General features: G+C 43.5%; 1 protein-coding gene across 4 annotated transcripts in view; it reads right to left on the bottom strand.

Annotated features, from left to right (window-relative positions):
- Positions 1–13,367, bottom strand: part of NFE2L2 (NFE2 like bZIP transcription factor 2) — a 33,833-nt gene extending 20,466 nt beyond the window's left edge. Inside the window, exon 1 of one of the 4 annotated variants that reach the window (XM_053596372.1) lies at positions 12,945–13,367. In XM_053596372.1, coding sequence (XP_053452347.1) covers positions 12,945–12,989 — 45 coding nt within the window. In that variant the 5' untranslated portion in view covers positions 12,990–13,367. The other 3 variants (XM_053596371.1, XM_053596373.1, XM_053596374.1) reach the window with 3 other exon arrangements.
- Positions 13,368–13,626: the final 259 nt, after the last annotated feature.

A 13,626-nucleotide genomic window follows, 5' to 3' on the forward strand; every position in this document is an offset into this window, starting at 1 on the left:
CGGCCTCCCAAGTAGCTGGGCCTACAAGTGCCCGCCACAACACCTGGCTATTTTGTTGTTGTTGTTGTTGTAGCTGTCGTTTGGCAGGCCTTGGCTGTGTTTGAACATGCTGTTGCCAATGCCCTAGCCGCTGAGCTACAGGCACTGAGCCTAATGTAAATCTCTTCAATGAATCCACAAAATAACTATGTAGAGACAGGGGTTATCTGGTGACCCTTTGCATTAACATTTGAGAATGAAAGATCATAGTGTCTAGCTGGGCATTGTGTTGAGAACCTATAGTCACAGCTACTTGGGAAGCTGAGGCAAGAGGATCGCTTGAGGCCAAGAGTTTGAGGTTGCTATGAGCGATGAAGCCACAGTACTTTACCCAGGGCAACAGAGTAAGATTTTGTCTCAAAAAAAAAAAAAGAAAAGAAAAAATGGCAAGATTCTAAGTCCAGATAAAGCTGGGTATGACACAGTCTAAGACTCAGGGGTAGGGAACCTGAGGCCTTCTGATTTCAAGATTGTTCTTTTTTAAGCACAAAAGGAGTAAAGAAAAGCTATCTCTGTTGCAACCCTTTTTGGGGTGGGAAAGTCTCACTACGTTGCCCTCAGTAGAGTGCTATAGCATCACAATTCACAGCAACTTCAAACTCTTGGGCTTAAGTGATTGTCTTGCCTCAGTCTCCCAAGTAGCTGGGACTACAGGCCCCCGTCACAATACCTGGCTGTTTTTTTGTTATTGTTGTCATTATTGTTTAGCAGGCCCTGGCTGGGTTTGATCCCACCAGCCCCAATGCATGTGGCTGGCGCCCTAACCACTGAGCTATGGGCACCAAGCCTGTTGCAATCCTTTAAATAAATGTGAATCAGTCAAACGCCTACTCTCAAGAATCCAGAAGGCTACATGTGGCCCTAACGCTGCAGGTTCAACAGCCAGCATTTATCATGTATTTTTTATGTGCTCAACACTATTCCAAGCACTTGTATACTTTACTTTATTCATACCCCAACTTCTCTCGGCCGGTAGTAGTATTGCCATTGCCATTCTGGAGTACAGAAACAGAAGCACGAGAGATTAAGAAGTACTTTTGTTTGAACACCTCCATCTGATAAATGGTGACAGGGAGATCCAACTGAGGTTTACTTTACAGAACCAGAGCTCTCTGGGGCGGCGCCTGTGGCTCAGTGGGTAGGGTGCCGGCCCCATATATGGAGAGTGGCAGGTTAGAGCCTGGCCCCAGCCAAACCACAACAAAAAAATAGCCAGGCATTGTGGCGGGCACCTGTAGTTCCAGCTACTGGGGAGGCTGAGGCAAGAGAATCGCCTAAGCCCAGGAGTTGGAGGTTGCTGTGAGCTGTGATGCCACGGCACTGTACCGAGGGTGATAAAATGAGACTCTGTCTCTAAAAGAAAGAACCAGAGCTCTCATCCACTCAAATGACACAGGCTTTCACTTCACAATAACCCAGGCCTCCTTAGGGAGGTTGTGTGGTGCAGTGGAAAGCAGTCTGACTGAGGAAACCCCTCTAATCTCACAGTGCTGTTCCTGTAATGGAAAGGCATGATAATTCTTGACCTCAGAGAGGTATTTTTCTTATTAAAAAGTATGTGAATGCTCCTTTAAAATATAAAGGACAAATATGGATATTTTTAATATAATCAACCCCCGCTGTAGATGTCAAATGACTATGAGAAGCATCTACTTTTCAGGCTTCTGGGTCTAACAATTATATATAAAATAGACAGCGAGGTCATAACTTGTTTAGGTGTCAGACATTTGTGTGGCAACAACAAAGGGCAGTTAAATGTAAAAATTGTTTAGCAGTGTCATCTCCCTCAAGGGTCTTAAAAGGTTTTTCTTTCCCTTCACCACTCTGTCTGGGTCTTAAAATGTTTTCTTTCCCTTCATCACCTTGCCTTTATTTTTTTTAACAGCCAAAGTTAGTTAGGATAGTTACTACAAAAGAAACATCTTAAAGCCATTAAAATGGGGGTGGGGGTATAAGGAGAGGACAAGGCCACATTGGCTGGCTCCATCCATGTTTGGACTTAGCCTTTGTCCACTAATGCATGTCTACTCCCCAAACGCCTGTCATTCAGCCTGGACCCCAGACTCCAGAGTAAGAACTTGTGCCACAGGTAAAGGAGTGGATCTGAAAGGGACTTCTAAAAGTGGTTTAAAAATCCTTGTAAGTACAAGGAAGCTGGTGGATAGGCTGGAGGGCCCCTCAGAGGAGCCCGGACAGCATGTGGGGCCTCTGGTGTTCTGGGGTGCATGTAAGGCCTCTGTGCCACTCTGAGGAAGAAAAGAATCCATTCTTAAAGCAGAACAGCAACTTCTGGCGGATTTTTTCCTCTCCTTTCATCAAAGGAATGAACACACTGGTGGATGTTAAAATAAAGGAACAATAGAGCGTGCAAGCTTGAGCACAAGCAATTTCATGGTGGGACCAACAGAAGAGGAAAATATACTCCTCTCCTTTAAAAGGGAGGCTTTAAAAATTCTTTTTAAATGTTAAGAAAGGGACAGTTTGGAGTGACAGAGACAGATCTGCAACACGTGTGCTGATCCCAAACCGACTAAGCCATCACAATAATGCACGACACACACAAATACACCCTGGCAGAGACTGCCCCCTCCTATCTCCCTGCCTCCAACTGGTCCATCTTCCAAACTAAATAACTTCCTATACACATCCAACTCCTGTGCCTTACCTTTTCCAAAGCTTTCCATGCTTTCCAAATGCCCTTATAAATTTTAGATACCACATAGGGGCATCAAAGACCATCACCTTCAGCTATCCCAAAGTTAACCTTTTCAGCTCCATTGACCCAATACTCTACCACAATCCAGCACATGCCTGTAGCATTACTTGCACTTCCTGCTGAAGCCTGAACCACACGAAATCTACCGGCTTAAAAAAAAATTACTTAAAATGCCACCTCCTCTAGGATGTCCTCTCTGCGCACCCCTGCTAGAAGTCACATTTTCTCATTCACACTGTCATGGACTCACTCACATTTACACAGCAACTATTAAGGATGGTGCTTGATGTCAGAGTTACCAGAAAAGAATAAAATATACTACTTACCCGAAAGCAACTCATATTCTAAGCAAAGGAGACAGAAACATTAACTGATTTATACTAATTATGATCTGAAACACACCCTATAATTCAGGTGTACAAAGAGCAAACGGAATCAATTAGGAGGGGCATTCTGAAAAGCAAATGTCCTCCAATGAGTTATCTTGGAAGATTAAAACAGCTGTATGCCCTGAAAGTTCCTTAGGGTGTGTATATACCTAATAAATATTTGTGGAATGAATAAGTGTACATTCTTTAGGCCAGAATTCGATATTTTCATTGTATACTTAAGGTATCTGGAGTTAAAGAGTTCAAATTACTTATGTAACAAAGGTATCATGTTTTATATCATTCATGACCCAACTACCAGTCACAGAAAAATTATTTAACTTCATTCCCAGTAACAATATTTCAAAATTATTCTTTGGGTACTCTGCTAAAAGTTAAGTATTGTATCTTAAGAACTATTAATACACACCCCTTCAAGTTAATAATAAAACTGATTTTTTAAGAGAACAAACATGATAGTAACTTCAAATATCCATTAAAGAATTTTGCTATCTGGATAATATAGTCAATATATTAAGTGTTGACTAAGTGTATTTTCCTAGTGGATAATAGTTATTTCCCTCAGGCTGAGGGTCAGAAAATAGGACAAGAAGAGGGCAAATTCACCTTGTCCCCACATTCTTGACCTTTCTTTCTTTAAGGCTTCGAGCTATTACATATGATCTCAACCTATTCAGCTATTCTACAGCTTCCCATACCTTATTTTAGTACCCAACTTCTTTTTAAAAGACACAGTAGAAAAAAGGCTGTAAAGTCCCAGAGAGACATGGCATGACTTAAGTTTATCATTTTAGGACTAATTCCTTGCAACTGTGGGTCTGAGAATAGGCAAATACCAGTGCCTAACATTACCATATCGAATAATACTGCTTCTTGATTTAAGGGATCTGGACTCTGCCGAAGTAAATTAAAAGGCACCTAGACCCTACCCTTTGTCGAGCTTTCATTACTTTCTATTATCTCTCTCTCATTACCTTTTTGCTGAGAATAAAAGCTCTAAACAGGCTGCCATCTGTGGAGATTACAGGCTTCCCTACACAGACCATATTCGGAGATTTCCTGAGAGCGAACAGTAATACCCTGACCTTATATTGTCTCTAGAAGTCAGTGTGCCACAGTGGTTCCGTGGAGCTGGCACCTCCACCTCGAAGAATTGTATGGATGAGAGGTGGAGGGGCTTTCTGGTTGGTGCAATGATGCTAAATATCCTGCAATGTGTTAAGTTCCTTGTTCCAAAGAGAAATCCAGCCTATGTGTCAACAGCACCCCCTCTGGCAAACACTGGATGAAGTCCTACAGCAGGAACACAGTCTTAGTCTTTGTAAAAGAATCCTTCATTTTCTGTTGGTGGGTCTGCAAACGAATACAACCTTTTTGGAAGAAAACATGGAGAATCCTCAAAGAACTCAAACTAGATCTCCCATTTGATCCTGCAATCCCATTACTGGGCATCTACACAGAAGAAAAAAAAAATCATTTTACCATAAGGACATTTGCACTAGACTGTTTATTGCAGCTCAATTTACATTTGCCGAATTGTGGAAACACAGTGGCCCACCAACCCAGGAATGGATTAACAAGCTATGGTATATGTATACCATGTAATACTATTCTGCCACTAAAAAAGATGGTGACTTTATATCTTTGTATTAAACTGGATGGAGTTGAAACACATTCTTCTTAGTAAAGCTTCACAAGAATGGAGAAGCAAGAATCCAATGTACTTAATTCTGATATAAGACAATCGATGCTAATATCGGGTAGGGGGCGAGGTAAGGCGGAGTGGGAAGGGAGTTACGGTGTGTGACACACCTCTTGGGGGACACAAAAGGGACTTTACCTAACAAATGCAAGCAGTGTAACCTGGTTCTTTGAACCCTCAACGAATCCCCAACAATAATTAAAAAAAAACAAAAACATGCAAATGGAAAAAAAAAGGGTCCTTCATTCTAACGCAGCCAACAGAATGCCCATAGTCATTAGACAAGGAAGAGAGAAAGAAAGGAGGGAGGGAAGGAACAAAACAGGCAAGGGAGAGTACGGGTTATGGACGTTCAATATCCTTGTTCTGCCACCTGCAAGTGGTGCAGCCTGGGCCTCTTTGAATAGGTTTCCTCAGCCATAAAAAGGAGAGAATACCCCATCTGCATAAATTTATTGTCAAGATCAAGTAAGAGAACATGTCCAGGGCCTAGTATAGCACTAGCGGGTTTTCAGTGAATGCTAGTTTCTTTTCCTTTTCCTCCCCATAAAATTGCCAGTACTGTCTGTATTCAGATGTCTCGTTACACCAAAGCCTGATTTTCTTTACAACATAGGAAGTGAGTAGGAGACATGAACCGAAATGAAAAACTCATTGTTTCCTCAGTCTCCATTATTATCTTCTCCAGCACACACACACCATCACTGAAGTTTGATAGCATAATTGTATTGTTAAAAAGTGACTCTTAAACCTATAGCACAGGGCAAGAGTGGCGTGCTCCTGGAGCCCCAGAATTCCAAGGGACAAGACTGGAGCTGGGCCTTGCAATCTCTGCCTGGAAACCCTGGTAGGGAGGCCATCATGAGCACAGAAGTGCCCACTCCCCTCTGGGCCTGTTTCCACCTTGTCTGCAAGGTGGGTACACAGGACAGGGGCTGAGCAGCTTCAGAAGGCCCCACACCACACCATCAAATCTCTCGAGTGGGACAGCTGTGGCAGAGCATGCTCACACACAGAACTTGCAAATGGTTTCCAAATATGTAAACCAGAAAGCCGTTCAGGTCAGTAAGGTGGTAGCCACTGTCAGGATATAAAGATGGACTTTCATAGACAGATACAGAGAACCAAAAAATGAAGTTGCTGAAAGCTGCCTTGAGATTTAAACTTTTTGTTTTTAACAGAGAAAGCAAAGCTTGGAGCTTCCTAGAGAAAGGCAATTCTGTCCTGGCCTCCAGGCTTTCTGACATCCATCCTGAGCATCTGAGCGTTTTATCCTCAATGTCTTTTCTATATACAGGTTATCATAGCCCACACTCCTGATAAAAACATGGAATAATTCCCCACTTGGGGAAAGCCCTTTGATAACAAAGTTATCATGCAATTCTTCACAAGATCAAGTTATATTTCCTGAGTTTCAAACATTCCCCAGGCATCGTGAAACACAGTTCCCAGATCTTGTAATCTTAGTATCTATAAGGCTGTGAAGGACAGTAATGAAAAATAAAATTGCTTCCTTTCATGTTTTAAGTAAGACATCCCAACCAGATTTTCTAAATCATTATATAGTTACCAGTGGTAGGTACCCTAGGGCACTGCCTCTCAAACCTGACTGCAAATCCGAATCACTTCAGAAGATATAGAACTAGTCATGCTTGGGTCCCACCAACAGAGATTTTGATTTCTTGAGGGATACAGCCTGGACATCAGCATTTTAAATACTAATTGTGAGTCTAATAGACAATATGATTTAACCACTATTGCCAAAAAAAAAAAAAAAAAGAAATAGCAAAAGTAGAAAAAAACTCAAATGTTCACCAACTGATGAGTAGATAAATGAGGGTATAACCACACAATGGAATAGCATTCAGCCATAAAAAGAGTGGCTGAGACGTGTTACAACATGGTTGAACCTTGAAACATTATGCCAAGTGAAGAAAGCCAGTCACAAAAGAACATAAGTTTGTAATTCCATCCATATGAAATGTCCAGAATAGGCAAATCCACACATTCAGAAAATAACCGAGTGGGCCAAACACAGTGGCTCTTGCCTGTAACTATAACACTTTGGGAGGCTGAGGATCCCTTGAGCTCAGGATTTCGAGACCAGCCTGAGCAAGAGGAAGACCAAGACCCAACCTCTACTAGAGAAAAAAACAACAGAAAAATTAGCCAGGCGTTGCAGCAGGCACTTGTAGTCCTAGCTACTCAGGAGGCTAAGACAGGAGGATCCAGGAGTTTGAGGTTGCTGTGATATAGGCAGAGGCCAAGGTTCTATAGTCAGGGCAACAAAGTGAGACTGTGTCTCAAGAAAACAAAAACAACAAAACTGAGTGATTACCAAGGGCTAACGAAGTTGGGGGGAAGTGACTGCTAATGGGTATGGGTTTCTTTTGGTAGTGATGAAAACTGCTTACAGTAATGGCTGCACTAACACCATGAACAATAAATACACTTAACCACTCAATAGGTTTAACAGGGTAAATTGTATATATTGAACATATATCTATAAAACGTATGCCCAACTCTCAAGGAGCTTACAATCTAGCTAGAGAGAAAAAAATACACCAGTACACAGTAGTGGTTCACCAGTACTGGTAAGACAAGTATCAAGAAAGATTTTAAGAGGCCATTAAAGAGAACTGCCTAAGTAATACAGAAAATAAAAGTTACAAATTCAGAAGGAGGCATCTAAGCCAAAGTGATCAATACTTTTCTTATACCGCCTCATTTTTCTTCTCCAATCTGAAAAGCAATAGAGTTTGGATCTTGCCAGTGTGTTGCTGATACTATAGGCCCCAAAGTCTTGATTTTCAAGCTTATGAAAAAGAAATGGCTATTTAACATCACCAAAGAATTTTCAGAAATTCTACAGAATATAGGCTGGTGACAGATCGTAAAAACTCTCATGAGTCATTTATCAACAAGGTCTTTAAAAGACAGATTTAGTTTTCTAAATCCTATTTTGCCTTGGATTTGCCTTTATTGTAACCACAACTGGGGCCAAATAAATTTACACGCTCACTTACACGAAGACTTGTTTAAATATGAAGATTTGCAACACAAAGGTATTATAGCATGTTTGCTGCAAAAAAATAAAATAAACCAAATGATTCAAAGTGCTTCCCATCCTCAAAGTTCGTAAAATACTTAATAACAACAATAATTAAAAGAGGCTTATTGTGGGCTCAGCGCCCGTAGCACAGTGGTTCTGGCCCAGGCCACAAGCATCGAGGCTGACGGATTCGATCCTGGCCTGGGCCAGCTAAACAACAATGATAACTGCAGCAACAACAACAACAAAAATAGCTGGCGTTGTGGCAGGCGCCTGTAGTCCCAGCTACTTGGAGTCTGAGGCAAGAGAATCACTTAAGCCCAAGAATTTGAGGTTGCTGTGAGCTGTGATACCATAGCGCTCTACTGAGGGTGACATAGTGAGACTCTGTCTCAAAGAAAAAAAAAGAGGTTTATTGTGGTAGGGGATGACACACAGAAAACACAAACTTTAGATAGAGCAGGATTTTGTTTAAGAGTCTTGTTTTGTTTCTGGTGGAGGGGTTAGTGTAATAATGTTAAGTTTGGGAATATAAACATTATACATGTGAACATATTTTTGCTTTCATTTACAAAAAACGTACCATTATCACTTGAAGACTTGGCCTAGACCTTATCCCTCTTCCCCCCTTTTTTGAGACGGTGTCTCACTATGTCACCCTTGGTAGAGCGCTGTGACATCACAGCTCACAGCAACCTTAAACTCTTGGGCTTAACCGCTTCTCTTGCCTCAGCCTAACCTTAGCCCTTTTAATAAATGTTTTGGCCTTATTTAAAAAGCATGTGGCTCCTCAATCAAGGACGAGAGGAAAAAATAAAGAAATGAAAATAATAAAAAGCAGTGGCAGTGAAATTTCAGTAACTTATAAAAATCAAAAGTCGTAAATTGTTACCATATAAACTCTCTTCTCCATTTATAATAAACATACATTTCTATAGTCATGGACGCAGAAAAGCAAGTTAAATGTTACATCTAGTAAACCCGTCTTTCTCAACCGAAGCATGCAACCAATTTCAGTCAAGTGGCTGCACCACTTCTGAAAGTCAGGCATTTAGGGACTCTGTTATATTTACTCAGACCAACTTTTAGGCAAATCATCTATAGCAGGCGTCCTCAAACTTTTTAAACAGGGGGCCAATTCACTGTCCTTCAGACCGTTAGAGGGCCGGACTATAGTTTTAAAAAAAACAAACTATGAACAAATTCTTATGCACACTTGCACATATCTTATTTTGAAGTAAAAAACAAAATGGGAACAAATACAATGCACACTGCCTCATGTGGCCCACGGGCCCCAGTTTGAGGACCCATAATCTATAGGATCCTGAAAGTCCTACAGCATATTTAATTCAGACAAATAAGACAATAATTCAGAAAACATTTTAGCAATAAGGACTAAGAAATAATGTATTTCATTTTGAAATGTACTATTCTCAAAACCCCTAGTAAGCTTTAACTGGATAGACAAGCCCTTTTGCTTGCTTCAATTCAGAAGTGCCAAAACTGGGGATTAGTGTTTAATTTGGATCAACAGGTTTCTGCTAGCTGTTTTCAACTCAAATTCTCCCCATTTTCTTTTGACCTGGTTTAACCCTATCTGTCAAGCTCTTCACCGTAACCTCATTACCAAACATTTTTGACCACTACTTCAAAATATAAAAAGAGCCGATGGAATGGGAGAATGTACCAACTAACAAGGCAAGCAAAGGCAAAGACTCTTACCTAGTAGGCATAGTTTTAATTAAGAAAAAAGGAAAATGGTCCCTGGAAAATGTGAGTCAGTATCCTGGACACTGCTGAAAAAGATGAAATCTTGGGAGTTTTTAAAACTATTATCATAAGATAATAAAGAAACAGTCCCACTTCTTTCAATTAAACCCATTTAGGCCTTGGGGTCATGCTTAAAAGGACCACAGGAGGTAATTCCATTGTTAGGTTGTATTTACTGTCCCCTACCAAGGTTTACTCCTCACTCCCATGGTTACTAAACAGAAATGGGGCACATATTAAAGCTTTAAATTCCTGCCTCTTCCTCCAGTTTTCACAATTTATCCACTTTTTTAAAGTGTGAGTTTTTCCTCCCGTTCAAAGTTTAACTAGTCTTGATACAGGTTGGAAGTGGTGATTAGGAGCCCCCAGGGGTCAGACTACTCAGGTTTGAATTCACCCTAAGCCAGTCTTCTTGGCTTCTTCCTGTGCCTCTCTGTTAAACTTGAAAAGGGAGATAATTTTATTTTCTGTGTGGTTACTGTGATATAATGCATGTGAAGTAATTATACTGGGTGGCACTCTGAGAAGTGCCCAGTAACGTATTATCATGTTAGTGCCAAATTCTTCCTGCATATTGAAAAGTTAACCCAGGTTCAAGGAAATACTAAAGAGGAAATATTATTTGTGCAAACCCCCTTTTAAATGTCTTTATTCAGGACACAGACAATTCCCAGAAAAGAATGTGTTTATAGTCCACCAAGTTCCTTTCCTCATGCAGCTTTGTTAAGTATAATTTGCCCTAAGCAACAATAAATATTAAGAAAAACGATTTATTTGGCTTTCAATTCTTCTTGGTACTCCTAAAAACAGGTGGCTTTTTCCCCCCAGCATTGTTTATTAGTACCTTAGTTACAAGAAAGATTTCAAGTGGCCCAAGTTATTTTTAATGCAGAAAGACTGATGAGTTATACATTTATCTTCCACAATCTCAAGAGATTTTTCACATATCCAAAAAGTCAAGCTGTTTTTTACTTAACATTCATTCAGGAGATGAAAAGCCTGTCCTATTTTTTCTTTGTGTTTGACTTTTAAAAATAATCTTATCAGTCTAGTCCAAGATCAACTTCATACCTCATCTACAAAAGTACTTTACCTCTCCAAGACAGCCTTGAAAAGAGAAATGGATGGTTCCTTCCATCTGATGGAAATACAGAATACTGCCCTGTTTATCAACACATCCCCCGCACAGATGATGGAAAACTGTATCCTGATACCACTTCACACTTGAAGAGTTCCTTTCACAAAATGTCAAGAACACTCTGATTCCACTGAAATCTTTCTGGACTACAAACGATTCAATATGAATCACAGACATGAAATTGCTTCTAAATTTTACTTGATCTTCTTTTACAGTTCTCAAATATGCAGATTTGTGAAGGTGGAAAAGCAGTTATTTTTATCAATTAAAAAACTCACACCTAAAGCATAGATGTTTTATACACTTTTGTGTATGGAATGTTGTGTGTTACACAGAAAAGAAGGAAAAAATAAAAAATAGAGGGCTCTAGAATACAATTTCTGAAATTAGGAAAACTAAAGTTCATTTGCATCATCTATGTGTATCCTTTAGTCACACAAGCATTTTTTTATAGATAATTCTTGAACAGCAGCTAAATCAGAAAGTACAGTTTACTTCTTCACACTAGTGGGAACTAACAGAATATAATCCCAATAATTAATGGGTAAAGTTCAAGACTAACAACTTTTAAAGGAAAAAAAAGCACAATTAATACATTCTCGATAACTTAAAACAGTAGATCACATCTTCGGAATTAGCCTAAAACTTTAAGCATAAACATATCTACTGTACATATCAAGTTACACATTTCCTTGAGCCAAATGGTTTTATATTAAAGACCCAGTTACAAAAAAAAATTATAAATCTAAGTATCTACTCTTTTTAACGTTCCTACAAAGTATGAACAGAAACTTGCTTTTACCTTTACCTTTATAACAACTTAAGAGAACTTACTAGCAAAGTATTATGAAACCCAAGTGTCCTACCCTGGGCACTTGCAAAAGAGGCATGCTAAGAAATTGAGGCAAATTCTCAACACAGAGAGTACCCAAGGGCGAAATAATAGCTGAAAGCAAAAATATTCAGTAACAGACTAAAAGCAATAGAAATTCTAATCTACACTCGCAACTCTTACCCTTGACAGCACAGAACAGAATATCCGGTCTTACACATTTTGAAATGGCCACTCCGAAACGCTAAATCCAAAGACAAAGCTGCCCTGGGGAAAATAATAATTGCGCAACAGATCAACAGCTCCAACATGTCCCTTGGCCCCAGCGCAGCGAGGTTTGCACGCTATAAAGCAGGAAAGGGCCAACCGAGGGCCCCCGTGACAGCCAACCGGCCACTTTCTCTGAGGCGAAGGCCACGCACGCGGCGCGCGCCAGCAGGAGGCGCCGCGCCCGGAACTAGAAGGTGCCCTCGCCCACACTTCCCGCCGCGTTGCTAGGGACCAACCCCCAATCCCCGAGCCCGAACCTCTTCCCCGGCCCCGGGAAACGTACAAGACCCGGCCAGGCCGCCAGACGTCGGGGCACTGGAGCGCGCCGGGCACTTCATGACATCCCCCTCACGCCCGGAGACTGGGCTTTCTAGAAGACCCGGCTGCCAAAGAGCGCTCGGAGTGCCCGATGACTTCCCAAAGAAGCGCCCATAGACGGCCCCGGGGTGAGCACGCCGCAGCCCGCGCTCGCGGACGTCTAAGGGCCCGGCGTCGGGTGCAGCCGCAGAGAAGGGGCTGCGGGTCCCAGCCCAGAGGAGACCTCAGCTCCCCCAAGAGCGGCCCCGTGACTAGGCACATTTTTGCCCGCGCCGAGGCGGGGGAGCAGTACAGCCCGGGAAGGGCCGGGCCGCGCCGGCTCAGACCGCCAGCGTCCGCCCCCTCCTGCCCGGCCGCTTGCGGGGCCCCTCAAACTCCGGGGCTCCCGCCTCCCTGCTCTAGGGACGCGGCTAAGAGACGCCCCCTCGCCCCACGCGCGCGGGCGCAGTTCCCAATTCCCCACTCGGCAGAGGGCCGCGGGCTCGTGGTTGGTCCGACTCCCTGACTATGTCCCCACTCCCTTCGCTGCCCCTCCGGTCACCGCCGCCCCTCCCCGCCCAGCGCAAGCGCTGCGGCTCCAGTGCGCGGCCGCTGCAGTCCCGGCTCCGGCCAGACGGCAGGAGGAGCCGGCTGCGGCTGTCCCTCCTGGGTGGCGGTTCCCTAGTTCCTCTGTCCCCATCCCAGCACCACCGCAGGAGCCCGAGGGCCCGGGCAGCACCTGCTGGGACGGTAGTCCCGGCGGCGGCAACTCCAAGTCCATCATGCTGAGATGGGGACGGTGTATTGGGGCTCCTCGACGGCGACCCTGCCCTGGCTTCCGAGGCAAGGCGTGAGTTGGCGGCGGCGGCGGCGACAGCAGCTCCTCGGAGCTCCGAGACACTCGCCGCTCGGCAACACAGCCCGAGTCGCCGCCGGGCTCTGTCCCGCTCCGCCCTCCGCCCCCCAAGGGCGGGGCAAGAGCCTGGGCCTTCCTTCTCCTGCCGGCCACGCGGGTCGCGCTGCCCAAAATCCCCCACCCCCGCCGCCGATGACGCAAGAAGCTCGAGGTCCGGGGGAGGGATGGGGTCCCAGCGGGCGGTGTGCGAAGAGGTGGCGGCCTTTAGCTCCCCTGGCCCGGGGATCATTTTGTACTCCCCCGCAAATAAGGGCAGTGCTCTCGCCCGACAGGCGAACAGTTATTTGGGAAGGTCGCTTGGAATTGGGGCTCTTTGAAACAGTTTGAACAGTTAGAACAAACACACCCCGAGTCCGGGCAAAGACTTCGGTATCGGAGCTGCGCCTCTGATTTGGAGTTGCAGAACCTTGCTCGGCGTTATCTCACTCGACCGCCGGAGAGTGGCGCCAGCCTGAAGGGGTGGGGCGGGGACTAAAGGCTGGGACCCAGACCCTGAGCATAGCCT

Source organism: Nycticebus coucang, chromosome 7 (genome assembly GCF_027406575.1).
Source record: "Nycticebus coucang isolate mNycCou1 chromosome 7, mNycCou1.pri, whole genome shotgun sequence".
NCBI classification, from domain to species: Eukaryota; Metazoa; Chordata; class Mammalia; order Primates; family Lorisidae; genus Nycticebus; species Nycticebus coucang.